Source organism: Larimichthys crocea, unplaced genomic scaffold, assembly GCF_000972845.2.
Source record: "Larimichthys crocea isolate SSNF unplaced genomic scaffold, L_crocea_2.0 scaffold269, whole genome shotgun sequence".
NCBI lineage: Eukaryota > Metazoa > Chordata > Actinopteri > Sciaenidae > Larimichthys > Larimichthys crocea.
Window position 1 is genome coordinate 483,626 of NW_020853550.1, and position 24,595 is coordinate 508,220.

At 39.4% G+C, this 24,595-nt stretch overlaps 1 protein-coding gene across 2 annotated transcripts in view; it reads left to right on the top strand.

The window, feature by feature from the left end:
• The window catches only part of LOC104932230 (copine-9), a 144,433-nt gene that overhangs the window by 39,049 nt on the left and 80,789 nt on the right, over positions 1–24,595 (top strand). Inside the window, exons 4-6 of one of the 2 annotated variants that reach the window (XM_019269199.2) lie at positions 2,788–2,891; positions 15,024–15,063; positions 17,545–17,624. In XM_019269199.2, coding sequence (XP_019124744.1) covers positions 2,788–2,891; positions 15,024–15,063; positions 17,545–17,624 — 224 coding nt within the window. Of the gene's footprint in view, positions 1–2,787; positions 2,892–15,023; positions 15,064–15,853; positions 15,894–17,544; positions 17,625–24,595 lie in introns of those variants that run through there. The other variant, XM_027275966.1, reaches the window with a different exon arrangement.

A 24,595-nucleotide genomic window follows, 5' to 3' on the forward strand; every position in this document is an offset into this window, starting at 1 on the left:
CAGCTGTTTGGATCAAAGATACATTTATCTGTTGACGTCCTCCACAGCAGTTCATACCTCTGCTTCCAGGCTGGGATCTATGTCTGACTCTCGAAACCACCAGACCGACTGCTGTCTACTCTACGATACGACTATGGATGAGTACCTGATATAACTCCACTTCAAAATACCAAAACCATCGCTTTAATTACTGTACACGTGTCAGTAACACAAAATAGGAATAAAAAGTAGATATGATGGACAGTATAACATTGTGATAACAGGGAGTTTATTCAAATGCACAATCTAATCAGGATACAAAGTAATATAATGAAATCCATATTTGAATTTGAATTTTATTTATATTGAATTTATATTTCTGCTGTCTGCTTTCCTCAAAACTGAAGCCAAAAGACAGTAACAGCTCTGGAACCAAAAATCTACTTCTCACAGGCATGTGTATTATTATTTATGGGCAGCATGCCGTACAGTCTTCCAGCATGTTAGTGTCACGTTTGGATCAAAGGATAGTGATGCAACAGTGAGCCAAGAGGTCTGCCCCCACCCACCTCACCATACTGACACACACACACACACACACACACACACACACACACACACACCCTCCTTTTGGCTCCTAAATCCAGCGAGCCTCTCTCTGTCCCGTCCCCTGATGCATGTCAGAGAAAACTGTTAGCAAGTAAATATGAAACAAAGGGCTCTGTTTTTAGGATCAGTGGGGGTGAGGCTGTCACTGCTGGCTGTTTTGTCAGCTGTCAGCTGAGCAGTGGTGGCAGCAAGTCTTTAAGTTTCTGTCCACGACAGCAACGCACTGCTTCGATTTACCCCAAACGGCTGCAGCACTGTAGGAGGCTTTCTCTGTGTTTGCACTGCACAGTGCAGTATGTAGGTGTTTGATCCTCTTTCCACCTGGCATTAACATACAGGTACGTCATAGTCACATAGTATTAAGATATGGTTCATTGGGATGACAAATAAAGCTGACATTAGAAGTAGCATACACTTACTTTATTTTGTAATTTTGTCCTTCTGGAAGCTCTGAAAGTTAAAACCTATTATAGCACGTTCTCAGAACATCATGCAGACAAGGTACATGGGCAGCACATCTGGAGGTCCCACGAGTCGACCATCACAAACTCTCAGCTCCTCTAAACATCGCTGATGTTAATTTGATTGTATTTAGCTCCGGTACTTTAGTATTTGACCTGGAGGATTCAAGTTTGCACATCACATTGTGTACGCTGCATTCTAGACTGTAACTGGCTCCAAACTAGTTGTGATGTAATAAATCTGCTGGTACATTCTCGTGTTAAACTGAGCTTTGAGGTGAGCACAAAGAAAGTTAAACTCTGCATGTACAGAGAGACTCCCAAGTAACAATATGCAAAAGACAATAGCTCATCATCATTGTCACCTGTCAGAGCATGATGGGATATCTCTGTGTACTACACTGTAGTCAACATTTTTAACACTTGGCTGAGGTGGAAACCTCAAAATGTGACAAACTTAGCAGATGAATCATGACATACATGAAGCACATGACTTAAACTTCTCTGGTGTTGGGAGGGATGAGGAAACTGAAACACTGTTTCAGTCCATTCTGCACGCAGCTTCAAACCCAAACCAAAGAGAGTTGCAGAAGCCTGCCAGACTTTGTTAACTGGCTCAGATTTGGTCTTTTTTTTTTTTGGTTTATGTGTTTCTACCATGAGTAAACAGGCTACATAGATAAAGGACCAGTAGGCTTTAGTGGCATGTAGCAGTGTAATTGCTGATGTGTAGTTGTAGTGCAGTTGCCTCACACATCACACTCTTCTTCCTAGTGTGAAGGAGAACCTATGGTGGCTGTGAAATGCTGAAAAATGCCAAGGGCCCTCTCTAGTTAAGTTTGTCCTTTCTGGGCTGCTGTAGAAACATTGTGGTTCAAAATATTATACTTCATAAAGGAGGACTCCCTCTGTAGATATCCAAGGCTTATTCAGAAGTAACAAAAATGTAACTGAACCTGTGCACATCACAGTACATATTTACCCATGAAAGTAGAGTTATTTATATATACAGTATACCACAGTTATGACCTGTCACCTCAATAGACGCCTATATTTTGTTTTATATTACATTCATGTATTTTAGCTACTACACCATTTCGCATCTCAGATTCTAATTATTGATTTTTCTTCATACATATGTTTGATCTGCTAGAGGGAGCCTGAGATGACACCAGGATCCAATTTATGCCCATTATAGCTTTATTGAATAATTGTGTTGATCAAGAGTAATATCTAGCTCTGCCTTTATCAATTTTATCTCCACCCTTCTACAAATTATCAGGATTAATGGGCTCAGCAAAGCCACCATTTGTTATCTTTGGATAACAAGATAATTAAATTGATTATGTAAATCGCTGGATTTTAAAATTGAGTATCCCTGGCAGCTCTCCCTGCAGTTGATGGCTAACTTGAAGCTTCTAAAACTAAAGAAAATCAAAGTCATTTTTGTTCTCTAACAACATTTGGAGAGACGGAGGATAAATGGTCATTTTTACTCCAGGAAAGATAATCAGATCAGACACTGAAATGGTTTATTGAGTTTCAGCTCTGCCTTAATCAGGTTAAGACTGATTTACAGCATGTCACTTTCTTTCAGACGTTTGCTGGTTATAAACCCACAAAAGACACAAAACAACAGGGCTACCCTCCTACAGCGTTTGTGTCTTTTCCCTGTAACTAAATGTACAGATTGATAAGCATGGTCTTGACTTTCTTCTCCACTCTTTCTTTCCTCCAGTTTGGTCGGACAGAAGTAATCGATAACACACTGAACCCCGACTTTGTGAGGAAGTTTGTCCTTGATTTCTTCTTTGAAGAGAAGCAGAACCTTCGCTTTGATGTGTAAGTGGGAACATCTACGCCTTTTCCCTCAACAGCACCGCTGTTTCTTTCCTTTGTTATACCAGGGAACGACTTCAATCAAACCTCCTCATATTTTGGCCTGCTGACTCATACCCACTAGGTTTATAAGCCTCCAGTTAAAGCTGATTACCATAAAAGCATTTTGACTGGATGACACTCATCAAAATGTTGTAAATCAGCAGTATTGAACAGAATGTTACAAAATTTCTGCATCTTTTCCGGTTGCCATGGGGAAAACATGGAGGTTAGACGGAGAAAATTAAGTGAATGCTGAAAACTGTACCCTCAAGATGCTTTATCCTGTAAAGACACATTTCTATGTTTTGACACTGTCATTATGAGACAGCCTCTTTTTTTAGACTTTCTAGCACAGATGAAATTTCTATCCATTCCCAAAACTTTGGTTTGTAAAAATGCCTTTTATTAGCTGTTTAATATAATAACTGTGAATAATTTATGGGTCAAAGAGAAGATGGAACACATATCCATGCTGCTGTCCTTCAGTGGTTAAAAATGGCTCTGACCCATCCACCCAGTGAGTGACATCAGTCCTTATCAAACCCACAATAACAACACTGGGCTGGGAGGCGATTTTAGTATTAAACCATTAGTTTGTTTTATTTCCTTTCCTGTCTCTTAGCATCTGGTGCTATTGCTCCGTTATAGGTCTAAGGTCTCAGTCCTGATCATTTCACACAGTCCGCTGTAACTAACCAGATGAGTCTTGTGTTTAACTCATGGAAAAAGTTTGATCTATTCGGTCCAATAAAATTCAAACTCAAAATGATGCCTCAGTGTGGCTCCATAAGAAAGTAAATCATGCTATCATCAGAAAGAAGTAAATCATGTTATCCACATGACCCATCCCAACTTTAAAAGAAACTTTATCATTGTACCGATTATACACAGCTATAACCACAGGCACAATTTAGTGTAAAATAATCTAATGTCAGCATTTATTTTGTCTTTAGTTTACTACGGAAATCCTGCAGCCTCTCAGACATATTGTGACTTTTGTGGATGTGAATCGGGTCAGGGGAAATAAACAATCACAGCTTGCCCTTCCCTCATTACTACACTGCCCTTCAGCAAGGTAATTAAACCCTCGCTGGTATAACAGTCTCGGATAAAAAATATGATTCTCTGGAGGCAGACATCTGAATGCAGAATCACTGCTGAAATGTAAATAATTGTTTCTTTATCAAAGGTCAACACATCCACCACTGGTTCCTCCATGGTTCTTACAGTTTGAAATAGCCTGCTGACAAACAGTGATGATTCAGTCTTACTGTTCAAAGTGGACTGAGCATATCACCAGTTAAGCATTTCACAGTATAAACTCAGCATTTTATAATCTTTTTATGTTTGTCACAATCTATTTTTTCTCTGAATCTGTTCATTATTTATCTCAGAATAGTTTTGTTTGGTTCAAACATGTTCTGAAGTATTTATGAGGAGAATTAAGAGGGAAATTTACTTTTAGATTCTGCAAATGAGCACAACAAGCTCTACTGCATGTTGAGGCCATGCTAATCCCAGATGATTCAAAGAAAGGAGAACAGCGTTGTTGCTGCTGTCTATTTACAGATCTGCTGCCGATCCATCTCAAAAACTGAAGTCACTCACAGAGGAGACTGCAGGTAGAAAACTTTTACCGCATCCATTCTTTTCATAGAGGGAGATCGATGCTACAGCAGAGTCTTCGGTGGACAGACCTAGCATGGGGTCAGGTACAAGAAGAGGCCAAAGAGTCTATTACATCCCTCCTATTGATCATGTCTGCTCCTCACCTCTCTGTCCATCACTGTGGAGTCAATAACTGTGAACATCAACAGCACTAGACTGTGACATTGATTGAACTAATCCCAATCCTTGGTCAGTAACAAAAGGAGCTGCAGTTTGAATTGACATGTTTGTTAGACCCTAAATGTCATTTCAGTAGACATTCTACATTTGTGTCCAATGAAGACAGGTGACAGTGAAGTGAAGTGTCCCACACATCAAATGTCCCATTTCTGCTCATCAGAAGGTAACTAAGCAACGATGTAGGCAAAATCAGTTCTATAAAAAACACATTTCATTTATGACTTTTTACATTTTTTATCTTCAACAAATCCCATGTAAAGACTGAGCTTTACTGGATCTATTAACAAGTGTTGTTTGTGTATCCTCAGCCTGATACATCGTCTACCTCTGTGCCACAGAGCTCGATTGTTGTCCAAAAGGCATTAAAAATACATCAGTGAGCCACCCTGTAGCACTGCGTGACATGTTCCTTCATTACCATGAACACACACGTTTATTGTGACTCAGTCCTACACACACACACGTCCAGATGCAACAGATTCTCACTAGAGAACCAAATGGGGATTAATGTGCAGCTGAACGTAGTCCTCAAAAAATGAACTATTTCCTCCTAATTGGAGTTTGCTATAAATACTGTACTGTACTCAGAACACACTGATCCTTGAAGGATGTCCCAATCAAATGTTTCAAACCCTGATCCTGATCTGAGTCTTTTAATATTGTCTCTAATACTTATATTGACACAGCAGCAGGTGACCTGCTGTGACATTTGCACACAATGATAGCTTAAATTATTGATATGATATGAAGCTGATCTAAAAGGTTCTGACGCCGATGAATCCTGATGTCATGCGATAGAGAGAAGGCACATCAGTCTGTTGGAGTTACTGGAACAACAACAACTCTCTGATTGGACAGAGTGGAGGCTTTGCCCTCACAAAAGATCTTTGGCTGTGCACACACACACACACACACACACACACACACACACACACACACACACACACACACACACACGCACACACACACACACACACGCACGCACACACACACACACAGAGCAACAGACAAGTTAGTGGCAAAGAAGAGTTGCAACATTAGTAGCCCTGTTTCCATACACATGTACATCAGCCCAGTTAGGCAGGGATTCTCATCTCCATTACAACGTGCTGCATACTTCTTCGAAAGTGTGTCTTTAACTGGTGATGAGTCTTGAATCAATGACTTTAAAAGCAGTTATCTCTTTAGCACTGTTTGCTATTGCACTGTGCAACGGTTGTTGGCAGCCAGCTACTCATCGCCATGCATTTTCAGGCTGTCGTTTAAAGGATTTCAAGAGAATGGCAACTGAAGAAACAAATATTGTGCTTGTATATCATTGAATTCATCGATGGAAATTTTCTATACAATTCAAATACATAAGTGCCATCCATTTAAATTACATAGTTTTGATATAAATTAACTTATAAACTTAATGTGAAGCAAGTATTATGATTTATGTAATAGTACTAATAAACTCAATGTGCTTCCACTACACAGTAGTGTAGTAGTAACCAGGTTTATGCATTCAGTATTAATAAAGCCAATGTGTTTGCTCAAACCCAACAGAGAAAATATCAGTCAGTCTTATTACTTGCTTCACTTTAAGCTTGTTAGTTGATTTATTAATAATTTAATAATTTATATTAAACCTATGTAATTGAATTGAAATGGATGGAAATTTTCTATGCAATTGAAATACACAAATGACCTAAATATTTTTTTGAGTGTACTTTATTCAGGACATCTTGACATAAAAATATGTATTTGTGACTCATTACATTTTCATTGAGTTCTGGACTGAACCAACCAACCAACCAATGCCAGCCTTACTGTTAAATGTTCAATGTTTAATTAAGTTAAATGGACACACACATTGACCAAAGTACCACATCACTGTAAGTCAGGCTTTTTAAAGCAATTCTTAATTGGAAAGGGAGTCATCTATCTGTAATCGACCAATGATCTTTGAGAAAGAGAACAAAAATAAATCCATTCAGTCTTCAAACTTTTATTCATATCACAAATTGTATTGGAACATAAAGACAAGTATTAGAGCAGTGGAGAAGCCTCAGCTTAGTGTTAAGGCCCGGTTACAGCTCATTTAAAACCACAACGGTCTACTGTAAAATCAATTCATTTCAATAGAATTCCTGTGATCGGTGGATTTACTGACAGGGCCTATTCTCTGATACTGAATGATGAGACAGGTTTGAATGATACCACACTGGGGAAATTCACTACCACTAATATTAGAAGAAAAATGGACTTCATCCATGTCACTATCACCAGTTTAGGGCTGCTGTGAGAACCGTAAAGCCTTAGAGTGACACACAAACTGTATAGCTGTAGCATTCCCAGAGCTCTAAATGTTAAATGAGGAAAAAGAATGAGATGGAAACTAATTCACAAGTCAGAAAATCAATTGCAGTGTTCTGCCTGAATGAGAGTCCAAGTTTTTTAATGGCTTTGAGTGTTGAGTTTGAATCTTCTTCCCTTGGGACAGCAGCTGCCCCGCTTAGTGAGGAGTCTTAATCTCCTGACAAAGTAAATCATTAATTTTGAATTATTAAGTAGTGCAAAATATAACACACACACACACACACACACACACACACACACACACACAGATTCAAAAGCCACTCTTCAAAGCTCCTGAAATGTCGTGCATCATTGGCTTTGGTAGTCACTGTGGATGCTACCTGAATCACCGTCCTTCACACGCGACAGCAAATCTTTTGTTACTGCTGCTGTGGCGCTCCTCCTGTTGAATGCACTCTTTGTCTTCATATTCTGTGTTTTCACTTCAGGAGAGAGGAAAGAGTTCTTTCATCAAACCTACTGCTGCTCTATCCCCTTTTTGCAGAAAACAAACAGAAAAACAAAATGTTGCTGTCACTCGGAAATGCAGACTATGACCTCTTATTGTCTTGTCTGTGTCTCAGACAAAGAGGACTTTTTTTTCCTGAACATTTGAACACCAGTCAAGACCACAATGGCAGGTCTATCACTAAATTGCCTGCATTGTCTGTCATTGTTAACATCAGCACTGTGTCCACGTCCCCTTCACATGCACTCCAAGAAAGTGAATGTTGGAGTCAGGAGAAGAAGCTGTAGCTGTCTGTGAGGAGATGTTAGCTAGCCAATTTGGTACCCTAAGTACCAATATTTTTATATTATTAGATAACATTTTTCAACATCCCTTTGTTTCTTCTTTTTCCTTTTCTCAGCACCAGACTCCTGTTGTTTTTTTGATGCCATGTTTTCATTGCTTTAGGGCTGATGTCAGGTATGAGTCTGACTGCTTTAACCTAATGGAACAAACCACTGTGTGATGGGGGGAGCTAGGGCAACCATGATGTATTATATTGTTCTGAGAAACTTGCCTATAGTAGACTAATGATGCACATTACACAATGGATTCATAATACAGTAACATATTATATGTATGTAAAATGATAACATGAGGAGGGATGAGCCATGGAGAAGCAGATATTTAAACATGTCATAGCAGGAAACTTACAGGTGTATTAATGATGGCTGTGTTCCACTTAGTGGAGGTCATGCTATTGTACATGCAGGTTCACTGTATCTGTTACTTGAACACTTAATGGAACTGAGCCTTCGTTACTCGTTACTCATTAATTCCACCTGTGTTCTTCTGTCAAAATGTCTGCTGTGTAAGCAGTCCACACAAACGTGTTCACTGTGCTCATAATATAAAGTAAAAATGGTAATCATGTTTCCCATGAATTAGGAGTAAGTTGTTTGTATTTAGATTTTGGGAAACATAACAAAATATTTCTAATATAACCTGCAAATCCAAATTGAAGAAATGGAGGAAGTAGAACATGGTCGGCAACCAAATACTAACCTAAACAGGTTCAGTAGTGATGAGGACACAAATTCATGTTTCAGACTGTATTTGAGGCTCTGGATGGAAGTTTTCTTCTGTGATTATTTAATTGTTTATTTACTGACCATTGATTCATTATTAGCATTGTGTTTTTTTGACATCACTGATACATGTAATATTGTCATGGACTTAAAACATGCTCCATCTGTAGGCGCTGGTTTATTGTTATAAATACAGCCTCACATTCCCACACAACAGAGAATGGTGCAAACAGAAATAAAACAGGAATCCGGCATGGCCCAGATATGGATTGTACTGAGCCCCAGGAGAGTGCTGTGGTCTCCCTGATATAGGATCATGCGAGGGGATTCCAATAAAAGGGAGCATCCCAGTAGAGGGAATCAATTATTAAACTCCCACCTCTCTACACAGGTTATTTTTAGCCCAGTGAATCACAATAAATAGATGTGGAGCAAAATAATGTATTATTTCCATAAGCAATGGGAGATGAATGGACTGAACAGCTGAATGGTGACAACAAAAGCAATAAATCATTTGAAGTATCATCACTCGTAATCCACAGTGATTTTTTTCCCTTAGTTTGAATGTCAGATTTAGCTGGTAGTTAAACTGCATGTGTGTACTATGAATGCACCAAACTTTATTGTAGGTAGGTAGGTAGATGATACATAACATGGCTTATGTCAACATTCAGTCAGCAGTAAAACTCAATTTGATTTTGAGACGTCATAACTGAATTTTAAAAATCTTGAGTTTTGTGTATGATATCTGTAATATGTGAACAACTCCAGATATCTACAGTGAATATTTCAACATTGCCCAGAAATGAATTGTTGATATCAACAATTTATAGTTCCACTAGAGAGAATTAGATGGTTGATCAAGAATGAAGAGTATCTTTAATTAGAACTTGGCTTGCAATTCCAACAACCTCATTATTCTGAGGGGATCACGACCTGAAAGGTTGGGAAGCACTGTTCTAATGAGCATTTGGTTGTGGGTGTTGAAAACAAACAACTGTGTGTGTGTGTGTGTTCATGATAATGAAGGAACAGGTTACACAATGTGGCTCATTGACGGGAATGTGATACACGTACAGTATCAGTGTATCTTTGATACACACACAACACTTATTAAAAGGATACTTTCATTGTTGGTTTATATTTTATTGGGACTTGTTGACTTTAAAGTTGCTTTCAGTTGTCTGTCACCGGGCAATGTCGAGGTTGTGTATTTTGTACTGTGTTAGCAACTTCACCAACACAGCCCCCATACCCTTTAACCCTGAGTGCCATATACTACAGACCACAGCCATCAACCATGATCTAATGACGAGGCTGTACAGAGCAGTTTGTAGCTTAAAATAGAGGAAATGGTTTGTATTATGACATGACTCATCACTAAAAAGCGTAGTTTGTTTTTTGCCCAGACCGGATAATGAACCTTTGAGGCTGATGTTGTTTCTCCTCATTGATCTGTGTGTATGAGTCAATGAACTAGCTCCTGTATTTCCCTTATCTTCCTCACCTGAAATGATGAAAAAGCGGAAGCACCATAAACTCAGGTGGGTCAACAAATACAAATAGCTGGGCAGCTTTATGGAACACATTGAAACATTCAAGTTTTAAAGCTGCAGCCACTCAGCTAGCAGTTTACTTAGGTCTGTATAATTTCAGATTTGTGAATATGTGAGCTGTGATTCAGTTCATTGACATATACTTACTAAAATCTAAGAGTCTGAGTCAGCGAGAGCAAGTGCCTTGTGATGGGATTTGTTTTCACATAGTAACGTTACAGGTTACAAGGTCTCAAGTGAAGAGGGACCAGGAGGGCGTAGATGATTATTATATTTAAAGATGTCTTCCAACAGACTTCAGGTTTGATACAGTATCAGAAGTGTCTCAGTCAATGAACCTGTAGTAGTGTGAGGTTATTAAGGAGCCACCAAGCAAGTCCACCATAGAACCAAAGAAATGGCAGCAATAGTAATATAAGCATAGTAGCATTGCTCTGGGTGCTAATAGTGTAAATTCCATCACATTGAGAGCACAGGTGTCGCAATCATCAGTGATTGTACAAAAATGTAATTAAGGCTGTTCTACATTTTGTTTCTCCGCCCTCAAGGGATTAATCAGACCTTAACATACCATGCGGTGGTGTGTAATTAGGTTTTTAAATGTACGCTGCTGTTTCCAAGCCCACACTGGGAATAAGAGAGGATTCATCCATGATGCAAACTTAATATGTAAATCACATCATGACCACCCTCACATTTCAATACACACCTTCTTAAATGAATTGAATAAGCGGCCCTGAAACCTGCCAGTATATGATGTAAAGCACATGTACACTTTTCAACAAAACATAGTGAGAAATCAGATGCATCAAGAACTGTTGAAGTGAAAAAAAGTTCAAATGAAGTAATGTGAGTTTTGTAATGATGTTCATTGTCTCGAAACGTTTAAAATGCCATTAAAACTAATGAGTCTGTAATGAAGCAATTAAAATGTGTCATCGATGTCCTTTCTCTTGTTAAGGTCATTTCAATAAAGGTGACACACGTGATCTGCACATATATAAAGTTTCATCATTGTACCTGGAATTATAGCCAGGTTGTAGCTTTAATGGAGCAGAACTGTCTTTTGCGACATTTTACAGAGATTCTCTTTACAGAAAAAACACATGAATATTATTGAATTTGTGGGAAAGCAGTTAACACACGTTACAACATGTGGAGCAGATGTGGAAATCAAGGCACATTGGAACTGACATGAGCTTTACACATTATATACAACAATGTTGTTGAGTTGAACCATATACAGCCACATTTTCATAAATTACATTGAACACAAAAGAGATTTATTCTTTTGTATTATTTATTATATTATTCTTACTTTAAATTGGCCTGTGTTGGTACATTGTAAAACAATGAACATATAATTGTCTGCTGGAGCAGACTAACTTCAAAACCTGTCAGTGCCTGACCACTAACCAATCAGATGACGGATAAAACAGTCTTATAGGATCAGTCCTATAGGATCCTGACAAAAGTCCTCTTGAGTTTAAAATAATGTGACAAGTAAAAAGGACCAACACATGATGTGTTTGTTGACTGCAGGACAAATTTTGGGGTCAAATATCTTTCTTTTGAACTTAAACGTGAACCCTGGTCCTCTGTGAAGATTATGCACATCAGAAGGTGAAAAAAAAAGTTAGTAAGTGTACCATGAGTTTGATTCTCACAGGCTCAGAAGTTCACTGATTCACATTTATTCAGGAACTACTTTCATCATTCTAATTTATTTTTAAGTCGTTCATTGATTTTTTCGCTAATAGATACCTTAACATTATTGATATTGATTATAATAAAGTAGCCTTGTTTTAGTAGCCTTGGTAAGCTCCTTGGATGATGTACACTTCTAGGCTCTTTTAAAGTTGCGTCCCCAGATAAAGTTGACTACGACTTTTTTCAGTGTAGTCGGCCTCCACACATGGTGGATCATGATGGCTGTTAGAATGCAATCACCCATTACACTGTTGATTTTCACTGGCTGACGTGTACTTTAGAGTAATGGGATTCCACTGCACTAATCACCACCATGGTAATGACATGAATCAGCTTTAATTACCTTGCTGCACATTTTGCACGGTGTAATGCTCCTACTGCTGAGTTTCTCAATTATTACTGTCTTGGCATAAAGGCATGAAGAGGAAGAAATCCAAGTTTTTTAATAAACCAGGATCTCAGGAGTCTCTGGTACAAAGAATGCCTCACACTAAATCCCTCACGCAGATTCTGATTTGATGCAGTTCAAATTCACAAAAGACTCATGTAGTCCTACATAGTGTGATCTGAATGTAACCATGTGTTCTGCACAAAGAAATCCAAACTAAACGAAGAAAGAAAGACGTGAAGAAATATGAAGGTGACTTACACTGTCTCAAAACACAAACTGTTTCCACTGTTCACCTTCATTTCTGTTAAGGAGCCCTCCAGCTCTTCTGCCGCCCAACATGTAAATCAAGGTCATTAGATTTTTTAGCAACTCGATTGCTCCTCCGCACTCAAATCTCATTTGGCCATCGCTCACAGGCTTATCCTACTGTGTGGTAATTTCATTTGATCCCACCCAAGCTCGACATCGAGCTCAATTTGACATCGCAGGAGAAGGAGATTTTTACAAAGCGGGCGTTGAGGGGTTAGATAGATTTCTGTTGAAATGGAGGAGTGGAGAGATTGAAGCATAGTGGTGATACACCAAGGATGGAGATATAATGAAAGTGTGTGTGTGTGTGTGTGTGTGTGTGTGTGTGTTTTGGGGGGCCTGTTAAATGGCAGAGAGCACTGCATTTGCACTTTAGGACAAACTACAGTTCCCCAGTTGGTGGTATAGGTAGCTGGTGACTCTCTTATATTCCCTCTCAATTCCATTATTTCCATTAGTCCCCGGCTTTTACTTTCCTCTTCAAAGCCGTATAACCCGACACTTGGCCACACTGAGAAAAAATGAAACCCAGAAAGCAGCAGGCAATAGAAGTCATTTCAGCGTGTACTGCCTCTGTATATATTTCCCAAAATAACTCCATCATGTGTGTTCTGCAGGACTTTGTTTCTAAAAAATTCTCAAACTTGCCTCCTGACCGTATCCTGATGCAAGGTTTGCTGGTCAGTTCGTCACACAGTTGTCAGTCCTGTCATGCTGCAAAGCCATGTTTCTGACCATGCAGAACCCTCACCTGTCCATCACAGGGCTACAAAGAACAAGTACCGAAGAAAGAAAAGGGATTAAATGTGGACAACGACAGTGAAGGATGAGGGGAATCATCAAAGCAGAGGAGAGAATAATAGGAGGAGAGATCATTAAGTCATAGTGAGGAGGTTGCCGTGAATGGTTGCTACATCCCTACATCACATGTGCAACTTCCAACAGAGATGAGAGGACATGAAATGGCTCACCCATTAGCTACTTGCATCATCACTTCAGCTTCACAAGAGCTCTTAATCTTGTGGGTGACATCAAACAGACTACGCCCATGTTTAGTATAAAATCTATGGGTACACCCAGGGCACATAGAGACAGACAATTCACACTCACATTCCCACCTACAGGCGATTTAGAATCACCAGTTAACCTGCATGTCTTTGGACTGTGAGAGGAAGTCACAAAGACACAGGGAGAGCATACAAACTCCACACAGAAAGGTCCGGGCTGGCTAACTGGTTCAAACCCAGAACCTTCTAGCTGTGAGGTGACAGTGCTAACCAATGCATCACTATGCTGTGAAGTAAAACAAATATTAGGATTAGGGGAAAGAGAGTCAAGACAGAGGAGGGAATAGAAAAGAATGCAGTGTAAAGAGAAAGAGTGTATGAAAAAGCAGTAACTGCTGTTTAAAGTCTTCTAGACACTGAAGACTGACTCTAAGATTTTTGTCGTAGCTTTGCTTTCACCCCTGGCTAACAGGGGAGCAGCCAGTCCACAGGGCTTCACCACAAACCCACAAAACAGAGCACTGGGATGTACAGTGCATCTTTCTAACAAAGTTGAAGTAACCAGCTCAGTAATGTACTTAATGCTATTCCTCCTCTGAGCCAATAAAGAATTCATTTTACAACCTCTTTATGTATTACCATGCTCCATTTAATTTCCGCTGCCTTGGAACTCCTGCAGGAGTGAGGATGTCAATTACTGTCAGGTTAAATATCTGGTTCTGTAACTGAAGTGGGGAAAGGGATCACAAACCAGGTGAAAAGAGTGTTTCTGCTTTCTGCAGAGCTCAGTGTGTCTTCATCCTATCTGTAGACTTCAGAAAGATGCTGATAGTTAACGAGATGCACACAGAAAAAGATGGAGAGATCCAGAGAGAGATGAGGAGATAGAGAATACATGATCTCTGTGTAATGTTATTCGACACACGAGTGGATTTTCTTTTGTCAAACATGAACAGAATCCTTTTTAAAGACAGCCCCTGGTGACGGCTCCTAAGAGGAAGTGCTCGGGGTGACAGTAGCCTCGAGTAAGAGAAAGAAATGGCACATCTGCCAGAGAGAAAGTGACTTCAGCCTGCGTGTTGATCCCAGAGTTCATCGTATAGCAATGCTGCTCCAGATCCATAAATTTATTTTTCATCACTCACTATACATGGGACTATACACAGCATCCTACAGTATCTATACCACATCCAATTATTTAATTGACATACAAGATTTTTATCTGTATTCCCACGAGAGCTGTACATTTTGCCACACTCTTTTTTTCTCTAAGGCTGTGCTCTCTTAGCTGCTTTTCATATTTGGTTGTGTCTGTGGTATTATGTTGTTGGTTTACAGCAGTGTGTATTCTAAGATAAAACATGACTAAAGTTCACTGCTTTTTGTTAAATTGCAGGTACAACGTGGATACTAGGAGCTCCAACCTTTCGAAACATGTAAGCAGCCTTTGAGAAATCATATTAATATTTTTCACTGTGAATCCTGAAACTGGCAAGAGACCATGAATAAATCATCAGATCAGAAGAATCTGAATACAAGAAAGAAATAACGGCCCATAGTAGCTAGCTTGCAAACTATACTAAGAAAGTTACATTGACACAGGGCCGGTCCTAGCTATGGGCAATGTGGGCGGCCGCCCAGGGCGCATTCTCCGTGGGGGGCGCACGAACGCCCGAAAAAGCAAAAAACCTCGTTAATTTTCTAATCCGCTCATTAAGTTAGCGGAGCGGGCGCCCCGGGAGCGGGGTGTTGACAAGGCAGAGGGGGGCGTCGGACAGACCTATGGGGGCGCACGCATCCAGGGGCGCACGGCGCATCCAGGGGCGCACGGGCGGAAAATGTGCGCCTCGGGGGGGGGGTTCGCCCAGGGCGCAAATGTGGCCAGGACCGGCGCTGCATTGACATCCTCATCCCACCCAACGAGGATATGGAATTTTGTGGTAAAGAAACTGGGTAACATGGAGAATACATATTTTACATATTTTACTATTTATTCATGTATTCAGTTATGTTTTTGAGTCATGAAGTTTTTTGCTGCATTTTGTCAGTTTCTAATGTTTGACTACAGTAAGAACTCAGAACAGTTGTTTTTTTATGTATAATATTTTATTACTAATTAGTGCTATCAGGTATAAGTGTAATAATAAAAATAAATAATAATAATCATTTATATTGAGTTGAAGTGTCTTTGTCATTATGTCTTTTCAGTTTTTCTCTAACTTGTGTATGACTTTCTTTACTGCCTGCCCACCTGGATGAGCAGAAGGTAGGCTGACATTGAGTGTGCCTGAAAGAGCACACTATATACTATTCACTGCACTTATTATTATTATTAGTGTGGGTGCCCAGAGGGCACTATTGTTCTTCAAATCTTTATTATTGTTAGTATTATAACTCTCTCCTTAACAGACACACACACACCTAACTACTTCCACAAATTTTGTACTACAGAAATAAAAATTATATCACTAGATTCAGCTCATTTTACTACTACACTAACCTTCTACAATCTTTCTACACTTTAAACTACTTCGCCTTCTACTACAGACTTCATTCAAACTACAAATTTCACCAAGATCTTGTACCATTAAAGTTGTATTCAACTTTTTTTTTAGATTCAGCTTATTTAGGACATTCCTGCTATTATTTTACTAATTTCTACTATTAATATTTTACAAATCTTTCAACTTTTTCTACACATTTTTCCCATTTAAATACATTGTACAACCTTCAAATCATACTTTTCTTTTACATTTTAACCTACTGCTGCTAACTAACAGTTAGTCAGTGGTGGTTTCTGGCACATCTTTACCGTGTGTTCTCCTTTGTAGAACTCTCTCCTTAACAGACACAAGCACACACAAGCATGCACACACACACACACACACACACACACACACACACACACACACACACACACACACACACACACACACACACACACACACACACACAAACAGTCCCTTCAAAATAAAAGACTTTGTAAAACTCTCTCCTTAACAGACACAAGCACACACAGACATGCTGATAGCTATTGACAGACAGACAAAGACATTTTTCTAGTTTTTCCTTGTTATCTACTGGACATTTCCTGAACTGACCTGAGGTCTTAGCATGTCTGAAACATGCAGCTGGATGATCTTCGTGGCGTTTCCCTGACTGCTGAACACGTTCCTATAACAATGAAGAGACTCACACTGTCTACAGATAATAGACCATCTGGGCTGGATTGTGAGTGGATCGGCTCATCTCTGAGACTATGGCTGTAATCTCAAAATCCCACAACAGAATATTACGTTTTTTTCTCAGTCACCTGTTCATTTCAGTGAACTTTAGCGACAGCTCCGCTCCCTACCTCAGCAATGGTGCAAAGATGGTTTAATATTTTATGGCCAAGTGAATCTTTGTGTGAATCTTTCTGTGTGCATTCATTCATATCGAGGCCCATCTGATTCCTTAGAAAAGATCTAAGGACAAAAACACAAAGTGCAAAGAAACAGACTTATTCTAGTGAATGTATGATGACATACATGAAACACAGTGTGGAGAAAAATACATGAAAAAAGTAAATGTAATATTATCCTGTGTCCCACATTATTTCCCATAACTGAAGCTTGACTGTAGCTTACATCATCTTGAGACACTGTTAATGGCATCAGACTGGAAAAATAATACAGTCAACTGTTTGTCAGGATGTGCCTACTCCTAATGTTCATTTGACAAATGTACATAAGTTGACATTTTCTGACTTTTCTGATATGGTTGTGCTAAGCTAGTGAAAGTGAATGAATTAAAAGATGCAGTGGCAAAGATGGTTTTAAAATATCCAGCGGCAGTAATGATGCACTGATGTTAAATTGCATGTGTGCAGCTGGACTGAACTGTGCACTATTAACTGTGTGCTGGTCTCCTCTGTGAAGGACTTTCTAGGTCAGATGTTCTGTACGCTGGGTGAGATCATCGGCTCGACTGGCAGCAGGCTGGAAAGGACACTCTCGTAAGTACACCAGATATCAGGGAAGAAGAGATAGAGAAGAACGTAATTTGCATGAACATCGCATGAAGTTTGTGGAATCCATGTAGTGAGACAAAGGGGTGACATCGAACTTGGTAATTGCATGACTGAAGATAAGAGGGCAACAGTTAAAAGCAATGTACAAGCTGCTGCTGCTGCTAATCAGTCCTCACATTCACTTCAACTGAAGCCTGTACAACTGCCAAATTCGTGGACTCATGAGTCATGTGTTCAGCAATGACATGCAGATTTGCATTTGTCAGTCAACAGAAACAGTTATGTGCATTTGAAGATGGAGAAGTCAGTTTTCTAGCAATTTTGTTTCATTTCATTTTGTTTAGTCCAGTATCACACTCCCAGATGACAAACTGCAGCATCGCTCTCATGCACTGTTTACTGTTTATTGCCCACATCAACGTCAGTAACTTCAAATGCTTTTTCAGGGCTGAGTGTGGGCCAAATGTTGAACAGAATAAAGTCCACAGCAAAACTACTACACCTTTGCAAGTCCTAACAACGTTTGCTTCGATGTGTTATGATACACCACTGCACAATTCTGCAACTTTGACATGTGTCACATTCTCCTCACACCAGAGGGGCACATCCAGCTACTGTACCTTGACCATGTCTCCTGTCTGCACGGTGTGCTGTGGGTGTCAAATGATGCAACGCTGCTCAGTGAAGGTGGTGAATCTCCAGCAGTGGTTATCAAAGTGGAGCGTCTGGATGACAGGCAAAGCTTGGGCACAGGATTTCATTTCAGGTTTCGATTCATTCATCCATTTATTCATTAAAATAATAATTCTGATCATTTTCAGAACTAAAAATCAAATCAGAAGAAATCAAAATGACCATGTAACTTCATTTCCAGTTATGCTTCACAAAACAACACGACAGCTCGAGATTACTAGTTGTCAAAGTAATGCAAGCTACTTTATTGCTCATGAATTTTCCAGGTGTCTCAGTCTGAAATAGTGACAATCAGAACAAATGATTTGTCACTAAATAAAAAAAGTTCTGAGTCACATCACACTGCTTTTAAAGTGTGCAAAATGTAACTTTAAAGATAAACATACATATATGGTTTTCTCAGTGACGTGCGGTGAGGTTCATGGCTGGTGAGGCACTGACTCCATCAGAATCAGATTTACAAATACTGTATATGAACCCAACAGAGTAGATTATTCACCATTTGAATGGCAGCAGTTAATGGGTTATGTTTCATATCTCATATCAGCATTCTTTACACATACAAAATGTAGCCCACGTGACGCACATTTCATTGAAAATAAAATGTTATTATGGTCTTATAAATGAAGTCCATGTGCCCATCTGGACAGAAATGATGTTACTTTTTTGTACAAGTCTTCCTTGTCTTCTTCCAGTTTTAAAAGTCTCTCTGTCTCAGTGGAGATCACTGCCCCTACCATGCGGCAAAAGAACTGCCTGCCTCACCTAGTGCCTCTTCACTGCAAATAGGTTACACACATATATTATATACACCAGCTAAACTATGGAAAGTCAGGGGGGCATATATTAAAAGTGTTTGAAACATTTGATTGGCGACATACAGAGAAATAGTGACATGCTCTCATTGCATGGCAGAGCACAGTTTGCGCAATCCAAGGCGAGGCTCAGCTCAGCTTGCAATTTCTTTATAAAAAACAATCGAAATTGTTTCAGTTAAATGGAAAATTAGTTTATAGTTCAAACCATTTGATAAATGTTAAATGGAAAATTAGTTTATAGTTCAAACCATTTGATAAATATAACATTTAATTGATTTGTTTATTATATATTTTATTTATTATTAGCTCAAAGCAGTGGTCATGAATGGGCTTGCAGGTTGGCAACAGGAAGGCAGTCACAATGGTTAACAAAAGCAGAGGGCATGGCTGATGGACAGGTCAGGAACAGGCAACAGGTCAAAACCCCGGAACAGGTCACGAGGAAAAACAGAAACCAATCAAGCACAAGTTCAGGTATCACACTGGCAGTATAGCAACTCTGACGAGCCAACGAGGAGTGAGTTGAGATGGGTCAAATACCGAAGGGCTGACGAGGGAAAGTGGAAGGAGGTGAGCAGGTGGAAAGTGTGGGGGTCAGATGACTGTAGGGTGGACAGGTAGAGAACGGTAATGAACAGAAGCACCAGCAGCTCAGCTTGTTGCAGGTTTAAATATTCTGGAATGTATGGATCATATTGTTTATTCTGCTGTAATATTATTTCAACACAAGGCCACCCATCAGCTTATAGTTCATAGTAAACATTAATATGTATAAAGCAGCTCCCCCTACTGAAAATGTGTTCCTGCACGCCTTATTTTGTTTAGCTGGTCTCTGTTTCTACGGCATAAACATGAGATCATTTTACTTTTGAAGAGAATAAAAGAAATACATTTGCTCAGTTATACTTCTTCTTGTTCACGTTTTTTTCAAAGCTGAGTTTTTATCTGTATCTTTAAACTGCTGACTTCCTTCATTTTAAGTGATATAGAATTGGATTATATCTGTAACAGTTTAGTTTGTTCTGCGTTTCCTGATTTATTTTGCAGTTCTACCCTGTCTGTGTCTTGTCTACGTCTACTTCCTCCCTTGTTTTACCACCTCTGCACCTGTCCCTGATTTGTCTCATCTGGATGTCTATTTAGTTTCTGTGTGTCCTTGTCTGTCTGTTAGATGTCTTCACTCTGTCTGTTTGTTTCTGAAGCTTGCCTCTGTTCCCAGCTTGGTTCTTTGATTTTGGTTCTTGCATTTTGGTTTTTGGTTTTTCTGCCTGGACCACAGGCTGCTTCTTAGTTTGTTTCTCTACCCTGCTCCTGCTGTTTTGTGTTTGTCCCTACCTGTAAGTTATTAAAGCTTCTTTCTATCCTCATACCTGCTCTCCATACCCGTGTCTCCATATCCCCCCCGTGACAAGATTATTTAATTAAAATGAAAAGAATAGAAATACCATATTATTTTATGAAGATACATTTTAAATATAAAGATATGTATGTATATATATTTATGTCTATATGTATTCAATATATTTAGGAATCCCATGGCAACCAATAGATGCCAAGATAAAATCTGAATTTCAACAGTTTTTGATATTTCAGTCTGATCTAAAGTGGTGAACTGACCGACTGACTGCCACGCATTGAGTTCTTAAAGTTAATCTGCTCAATCTAATTTGAAGTAGTCATTTAATGTCAATGTCACACTGTCAATGAAACTTTATATCTATAATGCCTGAAGGTATACGACCTCTCAGGTAAGTCCCAGGATAAATGTTCAAGTCAGTGAACTGTAGTATAAATATAAATGTTAGTCATATGTTGATTCATGGCTTATATTTGTTCTCTGATGAGAGGAGACTTTTGGATGATGAACAGAAACAACATTTTCTGTTTCAGTTGAACTCTTGAACTGGACTTGTTTTTTCAGGATTCTAAATCACATGCAGGTCGTGTATCTTGAACCGGTAGCTCAGGTTTTTATCTGCAGATGTTAGAGATGTCATTTTGATGAGAGAGATGAAGTTGCTCCTAATGCTGGAATCTCTCTTCAGTATGTTTCCATGTGAGCAAGGCTTTTAGATCGGCTTGTTCACGGCCATCTGTCAGTCTGTTAGAGTGAAATGATGATTTGGGAGTCATTATGGACACTGATGGCACTGCATACTGGAAGTCATACTGTATTTATTGTATTGGTACCTTGACCTCAAAACCTCCTCTCACAATTAGGAGGTTAGAAGGCTGACTGGTGAAACGCATAAGCAGCCCCCAGCATTAAGCTGTCCTTCAGCAAAGCTTTTACCCTTCAACTGGAAAGCTGTGGTTGTACTGGAAGGTGTAAATGTGGCCTACATACTGGAGTACATACAGTGTGAAATATGAAAGATTAAAAATGACACCCTACCACTCAAAATAGTGTATTTTTCTACAAACCCTAGTGTTACTGTAAGAATACCAAAAATACAATTCAGTCCTGATGAAATTCTGAGCGTCACCTGTCCGTCTTTGATCGATTCGTCATCATCCCCCCCGGCTGCTGACAGCAGGTCTGACAAAAAGGCAGCTTGTCTTCCCACCTTGGAGAGAAGAGAGGGCCGAGCACTGTGTTCGCCTGAGGCTGACGATGTGAAATAAGATGAGGCTACTATTTTGCCAAGCCTCTTGTTTATGTGTTTTGAGAGCCTGGAGGGCTTCCACATGTTCTATCTATAATTAGACAGCCATCACGCCGGGGTGACCAGCCGTGTGTGTGTGTGTGTGTGTGTGTGTGTGTTCAAAGCATGAAGATGTTGTTGAGGTATTATCTCACAGAGGACAGGTAGAACAGATATTCTGTTTTATTGTGAATGAAGACCAAAGTCGAATCAAATCTATTATACTGCACGTCCTGAATATGAATATCATTTATTGGTGAAAACCAATAGCTGAAATGAAAACGACCTCAGTGGTGAAAGGAAAACTCCTCTTCAGAGTCATAAAGCACACACTTAATGATCAGCCACCTATAAATCATATTTCTGTCCGGGACCCTCGTGTGTTTGTCAGAGACGACTGGGCTGCTGCTCCTGTGATGTCATTTATCTTTGTTGAAGCCTGCGGGAGCCTTTCCTAATTCAGACAGCTTGTCAATGAGAATAAGAGCTTCTGATGCCCTTGGATTGGCAGTGCTGGATTCAAACAACTTTGGTGTGTATGTATGTGTGTGTGGGGGCAGGGGGGGTTGTTGGCTGGGTCCCATCAAGTGAAGCTATATGAGGGACGTGGGTTGTGTTACTAAGAGGCAAGTGTGTTTAGGAGCAAAGAGGAGTTATTGATTACAGGACAGCCTGGATAGAAGTCACACTAACTTGATAAACAGTCAGTTATATAAAAGCAGCTACAGTGTTCACATCAAACCCAGAAAGCAGAGACATGCAGAGGATGGATTAGTTCAACAACAGTGATGTTATAGCACAGTATGTAATTTATGTATGTGTGTGTGTGCAGGGTGTGTTTAGCCTAGCGTAGCACACACACTGGAAGCAGAGGCAAACTTCTAGCGTATTTACACTGAAGGTGAAAACAACCCTTCCTTCCTAACAACTCAAAAGCTATCATATTCAGGGGACACTGCAGTGATTTTTATAACATATGCCATAATTCATTTACTCTTCATTAGGAGAACAGAAGAACTTCTTCAAGTCTAACAAAGTTACATCACTTAAGTCATTTAAAGTGAGATGTGCAATGTATTTTTTCAAATATATCAATATCTATATTTCTATCTGTACCATAGCACTCTAACCATTGCAGCTTATATATTTATTAAGCTTAGATAATGTCTTTATTAAGGACAAAGAAAAAAATAAAATAAAACAGACATTACATCCAGAAATACACAACAGTAAATACAGTGTTACTGCACTAAATTCCTGTTCACTCTCCTTCTACATTATAATTTATGGTTATCACTACTGTATACCTACAGTATGTTGTTATATATTTTATTTTATATACATATATCATATTCTATTCCTATAGTTTAGCTTCTGCACTAGTTCATGTCCAATGTCTTGTAACATATTTTCTACATGATTTTGTGTTTGTTCATATTGTTTTACACTGAAACAACTGAAACCTGACAACAACCGACAACACTGTCATGGCTACATTGATTAGATAACAAGAGATCCATGGCTCATGAGATAAAGTCGTTGCACCTAGGTGTTTTGTTTAGTGATGTTTGAGGTGGCTGTTAATCATGCAGGTTTGTGCATCTTGTATCTTACCTGTCTTCCCTGTGTCCATAACTCATGCTACACTCTTCTACAAAGTTTTATGAAAATTGGGCCAGTAGTTTTTTCCATAATCCTGCTGACTGATAAACAAACAGAACCAAACCTAACCTCCTTGGCCGAGGTAACATCTGCATCTCAAAAGTCTTGTTTGAACACTGTGGTCACTTCACATGAACATTCTTGGACTCTTCACTCTATTTGTGTCTAGCTTGCTATTTCCAACATAAAGCAGCTGAAAATCTGTTTGTATGTTAATCTGTGTGTGTTTGCCAGGTCAGTGTTTCCTTTGCTTCAAGCCAAATGTATTGTGGACCTGCAGTACCTCTGTACTGAACACACACAGATGAAATGAATGAAGATTCTGACTGTGGAATTGACAAATGCATATTTTTAAAAAACTGTTGATCATAATAAAATGTTTATATCCTGTTTTCACAGATATGTGTCTGTGTGGTTGGTTGCAGATTGTATTTACACAGGATCTCAGTGATGGAGCGCATTGACACATCAATATCTACTCCATGTTCAGAATGCACACACAAACATCTGATAGATGAAACACAGTTTATATCCGAAATGCTGACAGGAGTCATAACCTGAAGGAGGATGGGATTAAACAACTTGATTTATTGGAAAAGTTTTTAAGTTTAGAGCACGGACGCATACACCTGAAAACACACACACACACACATTTGGAAATTATAAAAGTATATTGATCCTCTTTTAATGGCAGACGGGTTTCCAAGGCAACTGAGAGCATGAAGTGTACTTTGTGCTCTGTACTGCTGAACAATCCAGCTGGGTGAGCTGTTTCCTCCATGCTGCTCTATTCTCCTGTGCTTAAGATGACATCAGAGCCACGGCGAGGATCTATTTTCAGATGCCGGGTGGGGAGAGGAAGAGAGCCCTGTGGCATTTAGTGCGTGGAGGACAGGATTACGAGGGAAACCCACCTCGAGCACCAAGTCACGAAGCACACTCTTCTGTTTAGGCAGCTTAAGTGCTTGCGGGCTGAAATATGGGTCTGTAATAGCAATCACCCACCTGCTGACCTAAACTGAACCACCTCCTGCGCTTTAGTAATGTACTCCACAATCAAGTTCTGCATAACAGAGTGGAGCTGCTGTGACACTTGACATAGACCAAATGGCTTGTTTGAGGTGCAATAAGTGAGATA